The following is a 22,173-nucleotide window of genomic DNA, read 5'->3' as shown; positions in this document are numbered from 1 at the left end:
CATCAAGACACCCTTGTTGCAAGGGATTGCTTCAAATGTGTACCTTCTAGATGTCTAGGAGTAGTTAAATTTTCCTTTCGTTGGAATTGGATGTAATGAACTCACTCTGATGTAATTTTCCTGTTCAATATATTGTTGTTCGTTCGTATGCTCTTTCTTGAATTTACTAACATTGTATGAAAATATAATGTTATTTGAATGTCTTTTATTATTGGAAAGTAACTTTGAACATGAATATAAATAGAGCACCTAAGTGATGGATAGACTCGATAACTTGGTCATTTTTAGCATCGAATTTAATGCAAATTGTATGTTAAATTGACTAGTTGCTAAGGTATTAGGACTAGTATGTCTTAATGTGAATGTTTAAATGAAATAATGATATATTGTACAGAGTTTCTTGTGTTGTTTTGTGCATTTTGATGTCTAATTGAGTTTCTTGTGGATTAGGACTAGTATGCCTTAATGTGAGTGTTTTGAGTTTTTTTGGATTTTAGTTCATTGATGCATATTGGATTTTTGAAGATCTTAGTGGTTATCACGATTTGGAGATTTATGTGATTACGTTCGTTTTCGAAATTTGGGTTTAGGGTTCCTATTTGCTTTCTCTTAGAAATTCTTTATCCCTATGTTTCATACATTGATAAGTATTTGTAGGTTAATTCTTTGACTAAATTGAGACTTGAGTATTTGTTTTCTTTAACTTGTTTAAAAAAACTTGTTTAAAAATTACATTGGATTTTTTTAATATGTAGCAAATATATTAAATTATTCTCTTTAACTTGTAATTTAGTTTAAACCTTACTTAAAAATTCATAAAATATATTTTTTAAATATTTGTGGGTTAAAAACGGGTATCCAATGAATATCCGCAGGTTGAAAAAAATCACCAGATTTTTTTATGTGAATATCGAACGGATAGTGGATTGGGTTACAGATACGGTTTTTTACATACAGGTCGGGTTGCGGATAGACACTATCCGTGCCCGACGTTGCCATCCCTGGCAACACCTAGTATTAAGTTTATTATAAAAGCAAAATTATTGTTTGTCTCCAAAACTATTAATCTGTTATTTATTTATTTTGAGGGAGGAAAGAGGGAGCTGTTTGCAACAGCAGAAGGCAGTTTTAAACAAATCATATAAACTTCATGAAATTTGGAGATTGTCTGCAGAATATTGTTAATTCATCTAGAGACTCTAAATTGACCTCAACTATAAATTACAAAAATAGTAGGGATCACAAAGAGAAATGATCAATCATTTGGCATTGAGCGGCCAATAATAAATAGCCACCCAATTCATGCAGAGACTGTAAATTGACCTCAACTATTTTCAAGACAAGAACTGGTGAGAACAATTCTATGCCCTTTTTCCATACGGATTTTCATGGACCTGCACTTCCGGTCCATATATCAAACGGCAACGCTCTGTAAATGAACCAACCATCTTAGAGGCTACCTCCTTAAAGAACATTGAAGCAATCTGATCACCATAAAAGAACATTTGATTAGCAATAACAAAATAAAAGTTCAAAATATAAATTACATAACTACAATCTCTGTAATCTAAAAAGTGTTGTGATGAAGTGAATTTTGTGTAGGTAATTGTATGAATACAAATGCAGATGCATGAGCATAGGAGGGAAAGCTATGCCATAATACTGGTAATGCTATTGAGCAGTAATTAAGCCTTCTCCAGTAGGCGAACGACATACAGGTTCAGTGCTAGAAAAGGTAAACTGACGACAACATAGGATGGATTTTTCAATCAAAGGTTAAAGACAAAATTTAAAAAGAAAGCTGTGGAGAACATATACATTATAACACAGTTATACCTGTCTGTAAAGTGGAGAGTGAAATTTAAAATCCACCAAGAAATAAAGATTGCAACTTCCAGGAACAGGGCCAGGGTTAAATTCCCATACGTTTATTAAATGGTCAAACAAGGTACTTTCTGACACGGTTGTCTGAAAACCAAAAAAAGAAAATATACAGTATAAGTACAACAAAGTATCAATAAGCAGAACTCTGCTACAAAAATTTAAAAAGATAGAAAGAAATGAAGAGAAAAACAAAGATCCGTGTTCAAGAACAGAACATATTTGACTAATCTAACTGGTTTGTGCGTAAAGAATCTAAAATCTAATCATTCAATCTTCTACTGAAAATGATCGGAACCCATCGGCACTCAAGTAATTATAAAGATTTGATATGAGAACAATTAACGTATTTAGCAATAGCAGCGTTAAACTCAGCTGTTCAAAATCTTCATCTCATATTCCAATGCTCATTTCAGCACATACATTATGGTAGCTAGGTTATAGTAGTTCACTCTGAAGGATTTAATACTCCAGAAGTATCATACCACAGATGGAATGGCCATATCATGCTCAAGCATCACAATTGCATAATGATATGACAAAAATATACTCTAAGCCTAGCCACAGTTGCAGAGAAAAGATACTATCAGAAACTACAAAGGAAAAATCTCCAGCCTTGGCTTGCCTCATCTCTGAACAAAAACAGACTGAGACGTGGGAAATTCATTTAACGAACAAGTCAAGCTTGTGAATTTACAATTTTATTACCTGGCTCATAGATTGATCGTGCTAAAAGAAACGAAGCCAGAGCAATATATAAGTTACATGTAAAAAGTAAAACCCAGAAAAAAAACTCTTCGTTCAGTGAGATATCTAATTTTGTTAATGGGTATTGAATATAAATACATAAACAATATATTTCCTTAAATAACTACCTGAAACTAAGAGCCTAATAATTAATTAAATTACTGTAGACATAAAGCTAATAATCAGGAAAACATGAAACAGATACCTTAACTATTGCCTATTAATTATGAAATAAATATGTCGACGAGGCATCAATAAAGCTAACATTGATCTCAAAAACATTATACGACGTTAGAATACCAAATATTATCATTTATCTTCCAATATATAATAACAGTAATTATGTTGATAAGCTACTGGTCAGGCTACTAATTAACTATCCATTACTAAAATGCAGCTACTTTTGATTAACTCTTAACTTCCCCTTGACAACTCAATTGATAGCAATCAAGTTACAGACAGGGGATCAAACATGCTGCACATACACAATTCTTCTGAATAATTTATTTTTTTTAACATATTATTCTACATATAAAAGTTTGTTTTGCCATCCGGATGCGCCTAAAAAACATAGACCTTCAATTAAAGTATACAGTACAAGGTAGAGGAAGAATAAAGGCAGCTTTGGAGGCGGAGTGAGGAACCTGTTGTGCATTACTAGCAGAAGGGACATGCGCCTACGAACAGCAATCATGAAAGGGAACAGAATATCAAGGGAATGGAAGGATATGTGCAGGGCGGTATCATCTTTCAGGGTGCTTTGGTGTGGATGATTATGGCAAAGGGAAGAGAAGGCATGGGGTAAGTAATTTACCTCTGTATTTATGTTTTCTGCTATTTCCATCCTAATCAGAAAGTGGCTCTCCTGATTTTTCCTACCATGTCTTCAGTAAATCAGTATCTATCACATCCGTTTGAGATTAAGCTCAAAATTCCACTTATTAAGACACAAGTTGAACCTCTGCAACATCTTTTTCAAAATGAGCATGAACCCGTTACTTGACAGCTTGACCAACCACAGAAAAATGTAAAAAGCTATATACAGACATATTTAAATTTGACTTTAACTAGTTTTAAAATGTTCCATTTTTCCTTCCAAATGTCAAATTGATGCTCTACTAAGTCTGTCCCTCACAGTGATGGTCACGGGGGAATTGTATTGTTTATGAGGAACTGTGTAACATCTCACATCAATGACATTGGTGAAGGGGCTCAACTACATCAGTTTGAATTATAACAAGCAAAATTGGTCAGAATGAACTAGAAGGATGCAACTTTTTTTATAATAGTCTTTCTGCATCTGCAATTAAAATAAAAAAACACACGTGGAGTTGGCACCCATTGCGAATAAAAGCCATCAAAATATTCAATTTTCAATTTTCGATCAGCATTAGTGCTTTTAGCACCAAGCTGCAAATTTTCCAGATAAAAGTTATGCCAAAACATTAACAGACATTGGCTTGGATAAGTCTATAGATCTCATTAACTATGAAATTTTAAGCAATGCACTAACAGCCAACAAGAACAAACCAAAAACTATCACAACCATGATACTCTGGAATGCAAGCAAAAGATAACTAAAATACACCGGAGATTATTGAATACCTTTATTCGCTTTGGCCTGTCTACTTGTACATGAGAAACATAACTTTCAACAAGGAATTTAAATCCAATCTCCAACTCGGCATCAAATGATCCGTCTGGATGGTGTCTAATTATGTCTGACCTTTGACACCATGGAACAAAACCGTGATAGAACTCAACAGCTGCAACAACATCAAATAATTGTTCCGGAGAGTACCTAACAATAAATAAATATACCAGTTAACACATAAAAAGAATGACAATGACACACAAGTATAAATATCCCGCATTCAACAATAATTACATGCAAGGCCAAGATAATGACAGATTATTAGGTTAATCCAAATCAACAGTGGTCCCGACCAATCTCTCCTTAACATGTATTCAAGTTTTTCCATTTAGGCAAAGAAATTAACACTTGATTACATGTCATAGGGATAACAGTCTGGGTCACGATGGTCCTGGACTACCTAGTAATTTATCTAGGATAAGATTTTACAGTCTCAAATTTATAAAGCTTCTTTTTAGAATCCAAACACAGAATATTTATCATATAATTTCAGTACTCAAAGAACAAATTTAAAAGCAAGCTTTCAGCCACATTTTAACGTATCCTAACATGATGGAACTAGTCTGACATAAAAAGAAAGAACCTAACTTTCTTTTAAGGATTGAAATGAATCGTACAAGAAGACACCAGTAGAGCTACCCTTAAAAATGTTTACAAAAGCTAACATATTCTGAATCACTGACTGTAGAAAAGTAAAATCGGAAAAATCTACAACCATAGTAACAATAACATGCTCTATTACCCCAAAACGCGTCTCTCCTCGTAAGTTTTGGATAGAATCCCTTCTTCACCATCACCACATCCAAGAAACTGTCTAGTGTGGACAGCATTATAATTGTTATTATTGTTACTATTACTAGATCCTCCTATGATGGAGGAAAAGCCGATGCGAGAGACAGAAGGTTGAATGTGATGGCCGGTAATGGCTGTGATTGATCTGCCCGTGCTCGACCTGATCAATTGACTCGCACCGCTTTTGCGTGATGCTAAGGAGCAAAGGGCTTTCGAGGTCGACAAAAACGGCGGCATAGTAACTCCGAAAAAATTTGGGATACCTAATCTAATTAAACTTGGAATTATGAGAAAAATCAGAACTTTACACCTTCCACGGTTGCAATAAGGATGCAGCCAGGACCACGGCTTAGCTGAAAAATCGATGGAATGAGAACCGCGGATCCAGAATGCGAAACCCTAGAATACCATAAATAGTTGAACAGCAGAATATTCCAATGGGAGGATACGCGATATCCTGAGAAGAAACTCAAACGGAAAGATAGAATGGGATGTGCTTGCGAATTTATTGGGTAGAACAACTACGAATTTGAGGGGAAATTTGGTGATTCTTGTTTATCAAGAAAATATTCAAACATGAAACCACCGCGCCACGTGGTTGATTAGGTCATTTTAGTTTCTTTTTCATTTTTCAATATACTGTCAACCGCCGCACGACGTCGTTTATAGTTGAGTACACACGTGGGCAGCGTCGCTGAAATAGGGAAACCCGTCGTCCCCCTTGCTCGGAGTCTTATGTCATTCGAAAGATGCAAGTTTGTAAAATTCTCCTATATTCGTCTTAAATCACCTTACTCATTAGTGTTAACGGGATGGTTTATACTTTTAATAGTGTTTGATTCACTAAAAATATATCATATTGTATTTTTATATTTTTATACTAAATTCAGTTTAATAGATTGAACTAAAATTAAAAAACAAAATCTCTTAAAGTTTTAATTTCCAAAAACTAATACTAATCTAATTGAAAGTAATGCAAAGTTAAAAAATTAATTTAACATAATTGATAGACGGATCGATAAAAAGTTTATCCAAATTAATTTAAGACTGATAAAAATACATATGTGATTCACTATGTTTATGATAAAAAAATAATGAAAAATAAATATTAAAATAGAATTGAACTTCTCTGTAAATTTTCCAAATCCTTCATTTTCAACAAATTTAAAAGAAGTTCATCCATTAGTATTAACAACTACAACGAAAGTTTTCTCTTCATTGAATTGAACAAATTTCGAATTCTAGATCACCCTTAAATCATTTTCCAATTTTTATGTCATTTGTTTCTTACCAACCTCCCTAATAAGGTTCTCCTATCAACTATTTGCTATTTGAATGTTTAGTTTAAGATAATGGTTTTGTATATGTTACCACTAGCTTTATATAACCTGTTATATTATTTACAAATTATATTATGATGTTGTAATGAACTCAAATCTTATAAAAAATTATTAGTAGGTTTTTGACATGATTTCTATTTTAAAGCTTAATTATTCATATTGTTTCATTTCGGAGTGTATCAATTTTCTTTTTAATTGTGTTAATTTTGTCTCAAAATTCATTAATATGTATAAGTGGTAATTAACCGACTTTATCAACTTTCTTGTCGATAAATGCTGTTTGAGTTCAATAAACATTAGTTAAGCTCAATAAAACAATAAAAAAGAACGTGGTCATCGACTTTTCTCTGGGCTTATTGACACTTCAACTTTGATACGATAATGTTACAACATGCAAACGTAAATACAATGTCATAATTGATTAAAAATTGATTAAAAATGTAACTCATCCAATTTCAAATATGTTATAATCAATTCCAAATGTTTTTTCATATTCTTGAAATCGATTATAGTCTCAATGAAATCAATTCCAACTTCTTTTGACTATGGAATCAATTTAAACTTGTATGATTGATTCCAAAAAATGTTCATCCTTCTTTAATTTCCAACTTGTAAGTCATGATAGATTAAAAAATGTATTTTTGTTGTACTTTGAATAAACAAAAGATAAAAATATATTTTTATACATAATATCCTCAAATTAACACAATTGTTCAAAGATTAAAAAACCACACATCCTTCTATCGCTTTCAAATACATAAATATAATTTTGGTTTTATCCTCAATTTTTCTTTGTTAATATTTATTAACAACTGTTCACCCTAAAAAACACAACATAAAGTTTTATATATTAAAAAACCCAACAAAAAAAATATTCTAAAATTTTGAAGTTTAATGATTTGTGATCTCTTCTTAAATTTTAATTAACACAATTTTATTATATATATCATTATTATATTTGAGGTTTTCCTTAGACGAATCCTTTTCCATAATAATATAATTTATCAGAGATTAATTGAAAAATACGATGATTAAATATGCATTCTAGAAAACAGTTAATTACAATATATTTAAATTACCTACTATTTATATTTGTTAAATTTAATAAATATAAAACACTATATACAAAATTAATTTCTATTTATTTTATTTTTTATCTGTATTCATATGTGACTTTAGAGTACAATATTTTTCATGAAATTATCAGTAATTTATTGCATCTAAAGCAAAATAGTTCTTAATATTGGTTTTAATATCCGCTGAAAAGATAAAAAGTTGTGAAATAATAGATTGAAATGATAACCCGTTGGGGGAAGAAAATGGGTAGAGGAGAGGGAGCTGAAGCTGCTTCTTTATCCTAAACTTGAGTTTCCCGCAGAGCTGAGAGAGCGAGTGATGAATAATAGAATACGATGTTAGTTGGATAATTGGGTGAGCTGAGTGATAAATTCGACTTCAACCATGGCTTTGCCTTCTTTACTACCCAAAACGGCACCGCATCTTCTTCCCCTCACAAACCCCTTCTCTTCCTCTTCCTCTCCCTCTACTCTCATCTTACCTTTCCGCTTCCACTTTTTCTCTCACCTTCCTCCTCTCTCTCTCCTCAAAGCCGCTTCCTCCGCCGGCGATAGTTTGCGCAGCAAGCCCCTCATGTCCCAGAGAAGGGGGATTTTGGAGGAACACGGCAGCCAAGCCTTTGAGGAAGACGACGACGACAAATGGATTGACTGGGAGGACCAGATTTTGGAGGACACCGTTCCTCTCGTTGGTTTCGTCAGGATGATTCTCCATTCTGGACAGTATGTCTCTCTTATGAAACCAATTTCCTCGCTTTACTTTACTTTATGCCTATATTTGCATACTATGACCGTATTATGCAATTGCAGTTGAAACTACTAATATATCAGTTAGTCTAACTCGAATCCAATGCAGATCATATACTAACAGTCTAACTATACCGTTTGAGTGTTTTAATCTCTCCACATCACAATAAACAGTTCAATCATAAGCGAGTACGCTCAAGACCTGCTCTGAAGTTTCATATTGATTCCTCTTATATGATTTTAGAACCATACCTTGAGAAAGAGATGCAAAAATGCGTAAACAAGACATAGGTGGATTTGTTTAAGCAAGTTTGGAGATTCATGTATCATGGGAGTCTTCAATTTCATTCTCCATCTTAATTCCTTGTCACCTCTTGTATTTGAATCTGGGTGTTCAGAGTTCTTAAATAGCTACTATTGTGGTGCTATTGCTTTGTGAGTTTCCCTGGATTCACAATTGTTCACCGTCTTCCATTGTGGCTGCTATGAGTGTCATGGTTGTAGCATGCATCCTCTGGTTATCTCTTTCCGAAAACTAAGTGAGTCTAAGTATACTTTAGATAAAAATGAGTAAGTAGTGCAGCATATAAGGATACATACAAGGATGAAAACCCATAAAGAGGTTTAAGGTTTTGGGTTAAGAATGATATCAATCCCGTTGGATTCATACTTTATTGGTGCTGTGTGTAAATTTCTTTTCTCAATAAATCGCCTATTGAAATTTTTTGAGTTAATATTATGCCAATTTTTATTCATTTTATATTTATTTGCCTACAGCTTAAATTGTGATGTATATATAATTGATATATATATATATATATAGTATATTTAACCTATTATGCGACTTTTTCACTATTTGCTCACAGTGGTATCCACCACTGGATATAACAGTTTATTGACTTTCCACCGTTTTCTGCTATCCACAACTGATGATACTGGGTGTTTGAACTGATGAATCCCATCACTGTATGCATCTAGGGTTATGTCCATAACAATATAACTGGAAACAAGAAAAGCAAGGAGTGAGTACTTTTATACGGGTGCAGGAAATACCCTCTTTGTTGGTAACTGACACCGTCTTGTGTGTCAGGCCTAAATATTGAGATTGATTTTTAAGTGCTCTGCCATTTTAAATGTTGTCTGGGTTTCAAACTCAGAACCTTGGCTATATGAAAAGGGCCAGGGAAGTGGGAATCTTTTTTATCCAAACTTCCAAACCACTTTTGGGCTTTCAGGTGATTTCAATTTCCAGAAATGAAATCCATAGCTGTAATAGCAGTCAAATTGATAAAGACGATTTGGATATAGAAGATGATGATTAATGAAACCTATCTAGGAAACTTGTATTTGACATTTTGTTGGTATTTACTTGTATGTTTAGACACATATGGCTTTTTCTTGCTTTTTTATGAATGTATGAATTTTGAGAAATTTCTATAATTTTTATAATCACGTATATGTATACTATATAACAATTTTCAGAGTTGTTCTTATCCCACCATTTGTTATCTCTCTATAGAGTTTCTGTGGCCAGTTGCTATGCGCTGCTATTTGGGATTTAAAATACTGATGGATCTGCATACATGTTTTGCTTTCATTTATCTTGGAAATTCTGTTGATAGCTTGTTACAAATTCTTGCCTCAGATATACATGTCCTGGTATCGTTTCTCTTGGAATTCTGATAATACCTTGTTGCAAATTCTTGTCATAGATATGAAAGTGGAGATAGACTAAGTGAAGAGCATGAGAAAACCATTATTGAGAAGCTGCTTCCCTTTCATCCAGAATTTGAGCAAAAGATCGGATGTGGAGTTGATTATATCACGGTATCTCTCTATCACATACACTTTTCTTCTTCTTGCTCAACTCGTATTCACACACAATATATGCACTAATCTTGTTTACAAAAGGCCTTCCCAATATTACTTTTCTTTGTTTTTTTTCATTTGGGTCCAATAATGATGAATTTTATAGTTTTAGCAGTCTCTTAGATTAGATATGTGGCCGTGACATAAGGTGTTCGTCCATTAAAAAATTTAAAATGGCTCTGGTTTATGATGGGTGATGATGGAAAGCTAGCTTAACTGTGGTTAGCCGGTTTATGTGAGACGGTGGGGTGCTTTCATTGCATTTGCAGCCTCCATCACCTTCATTGTGTTGGATGTGAGACAGTGTGGTTAGTCCTGTCCTGTGTCGCCTAGTAATGCAGCCTAAGTAGCGATTATAAATTTTGGATAATTTACAACTTATTAGGTAGATTTGGAATTTAGTTTGGTCCTGAGCTCAAATTCCAATAGTGGGGACCCACTAATAGTAGGATCTGTCTCTGACGAAATGCAGGGTGCAATAGTGCAAATTGGTTTATTTCTGGGAAAATGAAGTAATTGGCTTTTGTTAATTCATGGAGTGCTATCTGATTGATTCTGTTTTATGAAAAAATTATGCCACTGATTTGTTCATCATTGGTGATCCACTCTACATTTCACTCGGCAAAATGGTCCCTTGCAATTAGAGAACTCCATCCTTAATATTGTTAATAACTGAACTTAAGTATCTCTTCTGTCTCTCAGGCTCTGCTACAGATAAGTTTTTTCAGGATTTTCATACTAAACTTGTATTGATTTTTCCCTTTCTAGTAGGCCAGTAAATTTAGTGCCCCAAATTCATCTGCTTTGCTCAATCTTTGTCTCATTCCACGGTAGTTATGAATTCACATAATACATGTACTCATTAGAAATGTTTAGCCCCGTAAAAGCCTTTTGCTGCTAGCCATGTGAAGTATGTAAAAAAAGCCAATTATACGGAAATAAACCTGAATTTTAACCATATTTAAAAAAAAAAAATCCAAATAATGTAAATAGGGTTTTAAACCAAGATTTCTACATTTTAACAGATAATTCAGTTAACTGGTTTTAAAAATTTGATTTTGACTTACAGTTGGCTTTTAAAACTGGTTGTGGCTAATATTTTAGCCAAAGCTGGTCCTAGACAAGTTTTAAAACTAATTTTGGTTAAAAACTCAATTGGGATAAAAACCAGTGGAAAATTAGTTTAAAACTGGTTCGACCAAAACCAAACGAGTTTTAAAATCCGATACTTATAATTTGTTTGATTTGAACTGGTTTTACATTATATAAAGCCCTCCCGGCTAGCCAAATATGGCCTTTGACCTTGGTGTTACCATCACGTGTGTAATAATTTTATCCCTGTCTTAGCTGTTGAAAAGTAAGGTGCACAGTGCATTGACTGGCTTATTCTCTCTAACTGTCTGCCATCACTTTCCGAGATTAGCTTTTGAAAAAAACTCATAAAAATCAATAAAATATGTATTTAATGCCTTCATTGTCTCTCGAATTGTATTACATCCAATCTGGTTTTTTGGGGGTAAACTACACTTGGTTTACGATTTTTACGTGTTGCTGAAAGTTTTTGGTTCGCTTTAAAATTGACAGATTGGATATCATCCTGATTTTGAACGCTCAAGGTGTTTGTTCATTGTTCGACAAGATGGTCAAGTGGTTGATTTTTCATATTGGAAATGTATAAAGGGCTTGATCAGAAAGAACTATCCTTTATATGCAGACACTTTCATTCTCAGACATTTCAGGAAGAAAAGTCGTAATTTGTGAAGTTAAAGCTGTATTATGCTGGTTGGACCATTTTATATTAGCGTTCGCTTCTTTTTTAAATCTTTTTTTTTGTTTTTATTATTTTCGTGTTTGGTAGCATGGCATTTTAAAGGTCAGAGAAAAATGGTGCACAATTTTTTGGAGTTCTGAAGAGTGTTTGATATTTAGCGACTCACTACAAATGATTGCCACTCAATGCCGGAATTTGTTCCCATTTTATTGACAATATTCGTAGTGATATAAAAATATGGGAATGTAGATGTAGATGATATTGTACCTTTCAGTGCATATATTTTTTAAATTTGTAGAATTGAAGTTCATTTTATACCGTTTTACACCCTGTTTGCTTAGAGTGAGATAAGGAAGAAATAATTGGAGATGATGGAAAAAAAATGTAAAAATAAACCTTCGGTTTGTTTAGAAGTGAAATTAGGAATGAAATCTCTGTGGGCCTGGATGAGAGGAATTGTAATTTTCTGTTACCTTTTTAGTATGGAATATAATTTTTAAAATGTAAAAAATATATTTTAAAAAGTTCATTTCAAAATTAATGGAAGGTGTTAAAAGAAAATTGTGGGATGAGGGAAGTTGGATCCATTTATTTTTTTCATGCTGATGAAATATACCATGATATAACTAAGCTGGGCTTTTGTTCCATGAAATATACCATGATATTAATACAGTGGACATTTCTTCCAGCACCCACATTGTTTCTTTCTACACCCCATAAATTTTAAAATTCTCCTTTTATCCTCAATCAAAGTAAAAATGGGGGAGCTGGCTCCATTAGAACCTAGTCTGCATGAACTCATTAAAGTATCTAAATAATTTAAGTGTTTAAAATTGAGTCTTTAAAATATTTTTATTTTTGTTTATTAATAAATTTTGTTATCTCGTCTTTAATTTACTGATTAACTTGTTTATTTTATTTTTAATCTTTTGAATTTGTCAATTCGTTTTTTCTCTCTCTAAAATAGTTAATTCGTTTCTCAAATTCAATACATTTTTTAATAATTTTTAATAGAAATCTAAATAAAAATACTTAATACTTACCCTTAATTAAGTTTTCATTATATATATTTTGAATACTTTTATATCATCATTTATATTTACACAACCTCATATAAAAAAATTGAACATCAATTCTTTCAAATTATCATTACTAGAAATGGGATGAGACCATATGGTATTTATATTATTCATAGTATTAATATGTCCTTTTTTAACATGAAACTATTTATAATTTTCGTGTTTATTTTTGAAGCAATTGGTAATTATAAGAAGTTTCAAATATAAGTACATAATAATATAAGAATTTAACTTCCGTTTTATTTTCTTACTTGCCAACTCAGAAAGCACCAAATTTCCTAATATATTTATTTCAGAAGTTCATTGAGTCGTTGACATAGACGAATCACAGTGGTCCACGCACCTAACTTTTACTTTGAGAGCATCCGTGAAGCCTCCACCACCTTATTATCCTCATCAAATTTTCATGACAATTTCCCACAAAATTTATTACCAATTAAAGAACCAATTTTTTTAATTTTACTTCAGCCCTTCAAAGCTCCATACCACAAGTGCCACGTGTCTCCTTTATTTTTTTTAGTTTTACTATAATAGGATAAAGTTGGGCTATCAAAAATTCATCCAACTTATTTTGTTTCATCCTTCCATAGCCTACAAAATATTTTTCTTCCTTTTCCAATTATATTTCATACTTTTCTCTACTTCAATTCTTCTCAATAATTCTATACATGTTCATCCACTATGTTGGTGTAAAAGGTCGTGGTTTTGTGGAGAATAATGTCTAAGTTGGAACCATAACAAATAACCACTAAAATATATGAATTATGCATACTCATTTGAAGCTATTATGGATATACTTATAAGAAAAATGACAAATAATTTGATTGTCCTTTTTCTCGACTTTATCACAATCTTTAAGAGAGTTAATCCTAAAATGTTTATGATATCTATTCATATATGAGGTTCATATGTTCTTAAAATTTTGTTGGTTGATCACAAATATTACATTATTGATAATGTTTAATGGTTATCTTTAGGACTAAGTTAACTTTGGACTCTGTTGAAAGATAAATCAATTAACTTACTAAAATTTATTTTGTTTTAGTTTTAAAAAGTGACATATCATAAATATTTTATATTTGCGAATATAATTTGTTCAAAAACGTTGTTAAATAAACTTATCACGTAATCTCTCGTCACATCTTTAAAAATAAGCATATAATACATATAACGCAAATCAGAATATATTTATTAAAAATGCTTTTTTGGAGATAGTAACTTTGACCTAATAAACATTAAAGCCATGATGTTTTGAGGAAAAAAAAATCTCTTATAATCTCACCATCACGTGCTTAACATTTTGTGCGTCCTTGACTTTTTAATGTATTTTGTTGTTTGAGATAAACTATGCAACAGACCTACAATTTGTAAAACTTGAGTGTCCACTTCTGATTGGTTCCTAGCTTTTAAAACCCACTCTCCATTTATGCAATTAAATACCAAAGGTGACTTACACAACTGCATATCCTCACATCATAGAATACAAATGGTGAAGACCGAAACTCATTACTAATTACTTTATAAAATAAAAATAGTTATATTTCGGATGCATCGAAACTCATTGTTAATTACTTTATAAAAGAAAAATAATTATGTTTCACGTGGATCGACATCAACGTTTTAAGTATAATAATGTCTAATTTTAAACTATCTAACTAGTTTGTTCTATCAAATTAGAAGATTATTTGTAACAAGTATTCTAACGTAAAAATAAAAAAATATTTAATTTTTAAAAATTTATATAAAATTAAATGTAATTACTTATCTTCTTATCTTTTATATATATTGATAGATTTAAATTAACAACTACCTAATTTAATTAACAATAAGTACACTTTTATTTTAAATTCATCAAAATTAATTCTAATTTTTCTATTGATTAACCATTCGATCTTATTTTTTAATATTTTAGTCACGAAGAAAACTTGTATGAAGAAGTAAACTATTTTATTTACATAGTTAAAAAATATTAAATTTGTGTTTTTAAATAATGAAATTGTATATGTTGAGTCCTTTTAATCAATTAAGTAATACATAAATATTGGTAAAAAAATAGAATAAAGGAAAATGGTCTAAAAATGTAGGCATGGCAGAGAATTGAGATTCTTTGTTGGTAGTGCATGTGGCATGCACTTATGGGGTGTGGTAGCGAGAAGTGTTGGTTGGACACGTGTTGTGTTTCCATTTTTGTTGGTCCCAAACATAATATTAGAATGTAATGGCATCTTCTCTTTGCAACATCTGTACTCTTCATGTCACTTTCTTTTTCTTCATTGCTTCAAAAGCTGCTGAGCTGTTCTAACCACTTTGGACCTTTCCAGACTTCCTGCATATTATACTCTTATTCCCTTTCTCAACCAACAAAATAATATCATATGTCTCTCTTTCCTACAAGAAATGCACCAAACCTAAAAACACTCTTCTTATTACTGTCTAAACAAACTGCCTCAAAATTAAATCTTATGTTGTCTGTTCAATTTAGATTTTTTTAGAGTGACAGCACAGTCTCACTTCATATTCACGGCCCAAATTTAAGGGTTTTTTATTGCACCCATTACCCAAAAATACTCTCGTTCTCGTTGCATTTCCTTTCACAGACAAATGGAATAAATACAACTGCTCTCTGTGCTCTTGGTATATTCACAATTTCATCTTGAAAACAGAGTCATGGGAATTGATTCATTGGCATTACAATTATAAAAAATAATTGCATTTGTGAATATCTATAATAAATATTTTCAAATTATCAAATTATCTATAATTGTAAAAATATTAATTATCAAATTTGTTTAAGGTCTTGGGAATATATATTTTATTCTCTATTTGAATGTTTGTCACATGAGACTTCCCTCAATTTTTGAATAGAAAATTTTATATCAATTAGTCAAGACTAATATCCTATTTGCAGATATTTCCAATTAAAATAAAATGTCCCACCTACTTATAAGTGTTAGACTATCTATAGAAACAATAAGAAAGGAAAAACAAAAATAATCCTATTAACAAGTTTTATTCTTTCCATTATATTAAGAATATCCAATTAGACAATTTAGATCTCATCTATTTTGTCCAAGTTTGTAAAAAGTGTAATTTAGGAGCACGTATAAAAATAAGAACTCCAAGATAAGAGAAGAGAATGAATCTTTCATTACAAGTTAAAATAACTTTAACACTCCTAACAAAATTAGGTTTAGAATCAATGAATAAAAATAGCTCCTTGAATGGATTTATTCAAACAAGTACCATATCAAACACTATTTTACTTTTAATCTTCTGTTTGGTCCGAAATAAGAGATTTTTACGATATTGTATTGGAAAATACTTATTGAATTGTTGGTGATGGTGTTATAATTAATTTTTGGAATGATTTATAGTGTTTTGCTAGATGCATTTTTCTTATGGTGTTATACTAATTCATTTTTCTCAGGTCTAGGCTAATTTTGTTTGGACTCTACCTCTTTTTTGAGTGAAATTTCTCTCTTGCAATTCATGCACCATCTTCAAGTGACTCTCCCTAATGATATTCCTAATTGAATTTCTTATGGTTCTAAAATTCTGAATCGAAAGATAGCTACAAATTTGTTATATATTTTTTGTAAATGAATTTAGTTTGATTCACCGTGTTTTTCATTTTTTTTAATAATATTTTTAATGTAATGATAAATTATTTGTGTGTTTTAAAATGTCACTCTAACTTATATGTCACGATACATAATCTAACATATATTTTATATAAAAAAAATGCTATAGATAACAAAATTTAAAAAAGAGAAAATTATGCATATAAGCATGAGTTTTAGTCTTGTATAAGGATAAATTTAAGGGCTAAATATGTTTTTAGTCTCATAATTTTTATACGAAATTGTCATTATATAAAATTTTAATACATTTTAGTCTCAAACTTTAAAAATGAATTAGTATAATCTTTTTAATCCAATTAAGTTAAATTCTTTTAACGTATCAAACACATCTCATGTTAGCATTTGAGTAGCTTATATTATTTGACGTGCTTATACTATTTGACGTGTCAATTGCGTTTGTTAACTAACATTAAAGAGGGAACATGTCAAATCGTATAAACTACTCAAATGATAGTATGAAATGTATTTGACACATAAAAAAATTTAACATAATTGGATTAGAAGGATAATATCCATATTTTTAAAATTTGGAGACCACCTATGCCAAAGTTTCGAAAATGGATGAGTTCCAATCTTACGTTAAAATCTAGACACCGAAAACATATTTATCCTAAATTTGAAAATATAAGAAAATACATCTTAAAGCACAACTTAAGTAAAAAAAACATTTACGAAAAAATCGTACTTTAAATAAAGAGTTTTGTATTGTATGATTGTCTAGTCAACTATAACTGGAATGAGCCGACAACAAATCACAAGTCTGCATGATCAACCTATGGCCTAGACAACAAGTCACAAAACCTGAACGGTTATCTAACAAACCCAACAATAGTTCATGAGACTCAATAGTCCGAACATGACTAAAGTAAATCAACTCCAATTTTTTATATTCAAGGTTAAAGTATAATTACTCAGGTTTTGATTGTAATTAGGTCGATTTTAATCAAAAGTCTACCACAAAACCTATAAATAAATGTTTGAGGTAAAAAGATAAATCACGTATTAATTATAACATTAATTCTTTTTTATCTAAGTTGATATGACTTTGAAAAAAGAGTACCCGTAAATATCATTTGAGCGACTTGAACGCATAAAATACTTCTCTTACCGAATTGAACTTGGACTGACGATATGTTGAAAATTAAGTAATTAACCTCAACCCCACGTTTCAAACAAGTTTTTATTGTTTGACTGAATTTATGTTTTTGAACACATTTTTTTTTTCATTTTGAAGTCTTCTTATTATCATTAGTTATCCATTTCATTTTTTTTAAGTTACATATTTTTAAATTCCTTTATGTTATATGTTTGAGACTAACTATGAACGTGTGTTCTAATTATACATACCGATTAATATAGTGTCTTTTTTGTATCGTATGTGTTTAATATTAAGAAAACATATACTATCATAGGGTGTTTACTTTGAGAAGTATAATGGTGAAAAATATTTTATAAAACAACAATACCATGTTGTCGAAAGAGAGGAGAGTGGTTTCTTAAAAATAGAAAAACTGTAAAAGTATGATGAAAATATGAAAAGAAAATTGTGTTAAAATAATCAAGTAAATAGTAACGAACAATGTGAGATTGAGATAAAACACAATTAAGCATAAATGCTTCGACTTAGGATTTGAAAATCACCCTTAATACACTATATTGATAAACATGCGAAACGTAACTCACATGAGAAAACAAGAATGAATGTATGATGTAATAGGGTGTTAATTTTGATACTGTTGTAAGTTTTTTGGTCCAAGCATGAGTTATGTGCGTTGTTTGTTTTGTTATGGTTATTGTTTTGTATCTGCATGTAGCATTGGTTTGAATGGGTGGAAAAAATGGGAGTCGTGATATAACAACAGAAACCCCAATAGGTAGTGCTCTTTTTCACGCGGAATTGACAATGCTGCTTGCTTGTCCTTTTGCAATCCACTATCACTGTGCATACATATCCACTTAATCCCTAAATTTACACTTTTTCTAAAGCCAACATCAATGCATCTATACATTTTCGCCGCCTAATTAACCACATACCTCTTACAACAACAAATTAACATTATTCATTAATTATTTATTACTTCTTGTTTTAATGAAATTTCTTATCAAAATTGTTTATATATATATATATACACACTATACTATAGGGTGAGAACTGACCGATTGGATGTTACTACGTGTTTGAGTCGAATAGAAGGATCGATTAGAATACAGAGAAGAAGTTCGCAGCCGCAGTCACGACTACAGTTAAAAGAGTTAAAGCGTAATTAATGCGGTAACTGTCATTGATAAATATTTAAGGTACTATTAATGACCATTAAAAAATATATTAATAAGTTTGATTCTTTTAAACACTATAAGTAAATGTTTAATTTCGGGTAAAAGACACTTTTGCATAATTTAATTATTTTAGACTTTTAGAGAAAAGATCTGATTTGAGCGTCATCACCCATAACAGAGTGAAAAAATAAATGTTCGTCCAAACAGGAGAGTTATACATGAATCATTCTCGTTCTAATCCAACAGAATATATATATATATATATATATATATATATATATATATATATATATATATATATATATATATATATATATATATATATACACACACTGAATTTAATTTGGAGGAGAATTTGTTTTATTTTATATATCTTTTTCTTTTGAAATAGTTGACTACTTATGGTTTGGTTTGGATGATAGTGTGAAACAAGTTTAAAACAAAGACTTTGAAGATAAACATTTTTTTATCTTTTCTATATATAAGAAAATAGTTTGCAAATTTGAGACGTGAAGAGCAAAAATACCTTGAAACTTTTTTTTTTAGTTTGTGAGTGGGCTAAAGATAGACGTGGATGTAAATTTTGTGTGGAGGAGATTATTTTCGACTACTTTAGCTTAATTGTTTGACTCTACAATCCTCAAATCCTTATCTTCTTGTTACTAATTCTAGTTAGGAAGTAGGTTTGTTTGTTCTCTATTCATAATTATTCTAATTCTTAAATAAATTTATTTTGTTTCATCATTATTATTCTTTTTTGTTTATTCATGCAAACGCGACATTAATATTTTGTTTTAACTACAATATCAAACGAATCATTCAATCTGGAGTGATTTTTGATGTGACGAGATATTATATTCAATGATTAGTTACTATAAAATTTTATGGACAATTTATAACAATGCGTGTGTATCACAACAACCGTTTAATTCTCAACCAAACATTTCAAAGTCAATGTTTCCTTACCTATATTAAATATTACGTTTTATCATTTCAAGGTATATTAAAATTTAACATAATTTGGAACAGTTGCACACAATTTGAAATCCACCATGACCTATTGCTGGGTCGAGAAAAGCACGACATTGATAGTCAGTGATATTCAACAAATATATTTGTTTAATGAATGAACCCAAAAATAGAAACATATAAATAAATTTAATATAATATATATTAGAAATTGAACTTTTAGATTTAATTAATATAAAATTGTAAGTAAAAAAAGTTTATACTTTTTGTAAGTTAGTTTTATCTTTAATTAGTCTAAAATTTTTAACCATAATTAATATTTATAAGTGAATTTAATATTTCTTTTTATAAAACAGTTTGACACGGTAAAAATGAATATTTCAAAAATAAATTAAGAAAAGAGACTGAGTTAAATTGATTTTTATAATGTTATGATGTTAGAAACAGTGTAATTGATATATAGGATGAGGATGTAGTGGGAGTGGGTGCAGAAATGAAAAGAGTCTCCAATGGCTTTGCAACAGATATTATGCAGAGTCCCAAAAAACCGTTGTACTTAAATTTCACACTTAGCCGTTCCTAATCATTTTCTATTTCACTCTCAACTTTCGATTGGATCATCCTTTAGCTTAGAACATTGTTCACAACGCTCGTTTGACACGTATTACCAAAACGATTTATATATCATTTTCAGATTTGTAGCATTCTAATAAAAAAAATCGGTTCAACTGAGGAAAATGATTTTTAATTTCAAACTTCAGAACCTCTTATAACTGTTATTATTATAAACTATTAAAATAATATTATAAACTATTAAAATAATATAATTTAATCCAATAAACATATTAAAAAACATTTCTAATGAAATTAATATCGATTATTTAATTATTATTTGTGGTGAATGTTATTATGTTATTATTAACTGTATTATTATTATTGTATATTTAAAATAAATATTATTTTAATAAAAATATATGTTTATAAACTGATTATATAAATATAACTATAGTGTTCTATAATTACATTATTTATTAGTCAAATATTGGTGGCCCTAGACAGTGTTTAAATGGAGAGATGCGGACATATGGACCAATGTGTGTATTACCTTATAAAGATCTCATGTAACTTAGATTTTATTTTGTCTCCATAATTTAGAAAGAAATCAATCTACCTATATACAACTTTTTCATCAACATTAAACAAGAAAAGTTCAATATATATTTTTTAATTTGCTTTAAAATGTTTCACATGGGAGTACCCATAAATAGTATCGATACATGTGTAAATATATAATAATTTATTTATTTTGAAAATTATATATATATATATATATAGTTTCGGCCGGATTTAGAACCCTAATCTAAAACATTTAAAGTTGTCTGCTCCGATGTCCAGTTGTGTTGTCTTCTCTCCTCTCCTTGTCCAAGCCGCGGGGGAGGGTGCATGCAAAAGACACTCCGACGCTCAAGTCAGTGACCTCGCGTAGTAATCTTGTAATCAAGATTTAGTTATCAGAGCTCTAAGTTCAAGTTCCAGTTACCTGTACCCTTTGCCAGACAAATATTTATAAATTATAATGAGCTTACCCTTAGGTCTGACTCATTAACCACCAATGAATGATAATATTAATTGTCAATGACATGAGAGGTATCATCGGTCGGGCCGGGCTAATTTTACCGATCAGTTCATTGACCTGAGAGGTATCATCGGTTGGACGATTCTTCTGCACCTTTACCGTTCAGTCGGCTATGAAGTAATATATATATATATATATATACACACACGCGATGTTAAACCCTTTAGTATAATGTAATTATTATAATGAAACGTTACAAGCTGTGAAATTGTACTATTTAAAATTATTTTATATCTATCCACGTGGACTGAAGAGATGTTTTATGTTTTTGTTTCACATTATTAAAATAAGATAAAAAGACGATAAAATTGTAATACCGTTGGCTAATTTGAAAATTATTATAGGAGAAAAACAGTGTAAGAAATAATAATGTATAAGTAGTTATATACAAATAAAATGGAATATAAAAAACTTGGGTAAAAACTCACAATTCCTATAGTTAATATGAATGCACAAGGATTTGATTTTCCTTGTTATAAATGCTTTTGAACGATAGAAGGAAGAAGTAAAAAGGAATGAATTAGAAAATAACTGCATCAATAAATTTTGGCATAGATAAAAAATTTAAACACATTAGTTTGGATTTGACTCCTAACAACATGTGTATTGAAAATAGATTTTTGGACAAGCCAACAAATGATATAGATATTTCATGGTTATTTTTTATTTGTAAAAATAAAATAAATATCAAAGA

The 22,173-nt window shown here is 30.5% G+C and overlaps 2 protein-coding genes across 2 annotated transcripts; one reads left to right on the top strand and one right to left on the bottom strand.

The window, feature by feature from the left end:
- Window positions 1–1,126: 1,126 nt before the first annotated feature.
- LOC124831300 (Polyketide cyclase / dehydrase and lipid transport protein) lies at window positions 1,127–5,821 on the bottom strand. The gene is made up of 4 exons (XM_047305245.2): window positions 5,025–5,821; window positions 4,234–4,429; window positions 1,837–1,968; window positions 1,127–1,484 (listed from the first exon to the last, which is right to left on the bottom strand). The coding sequence occupies exons 1-4, from the start codon at window positions 5,309–5,311 to the stop codon at window positions 1,362–1,364; spliced, it is 738 nt and encodes a 245-aa protein (XP_047161201.1). The 5' UTR covers window positions 5,312–5,821; the 3' UTR covers window positions 1,127–1,361.
- A 1,882-nt stretch (window positions 5,822–7,703) lies between these two features.
- On the top strand, window positions 7,704–12,177 carry LOC124831299 (DCL-like protein). Its single transcript, XM_047305244.2, has 3 exons — window positions 7,704–8,213; window positions 9,950–10,064; window positions 11,691–12,177. The coding sequence occupies exons 1-3, from the start codon at window positions 7,876–7,878 to the stop codon at window positions 11,865–11,867; spliced, it is 630 nt and encodes a 209-aa protein (XP_047161200.1). The 5' UTR covers window positions 7,704–7,875; the 3' UTR covers window positions 11,868–12,177.
- The last annotated feature ends 9,996 nt before the right edge of the window (window positions 12,178–22,173 follow it).

Source organism: Vigna umbellata, chromosome 2 (genome assembly GCF_029865625.1).
Source record: "Vigna umbellata cultivar VRB3 chromosome 2, Vumbellata_1.0, whole genome shotgun sequence".
Taxonomy (NCBI): domain Eukaryota; kingdom Viridiplantae; phylum Streptophyta; class Magnoliopsida; order Fabales; family Fabaceae; genus Vigna; species Vigna umbellata.
The sequence above is the reverse complement of the archived record's forward strand: the minus strand, read 5'-3'. Positions and strand labels throughout refer to the sequence as shown.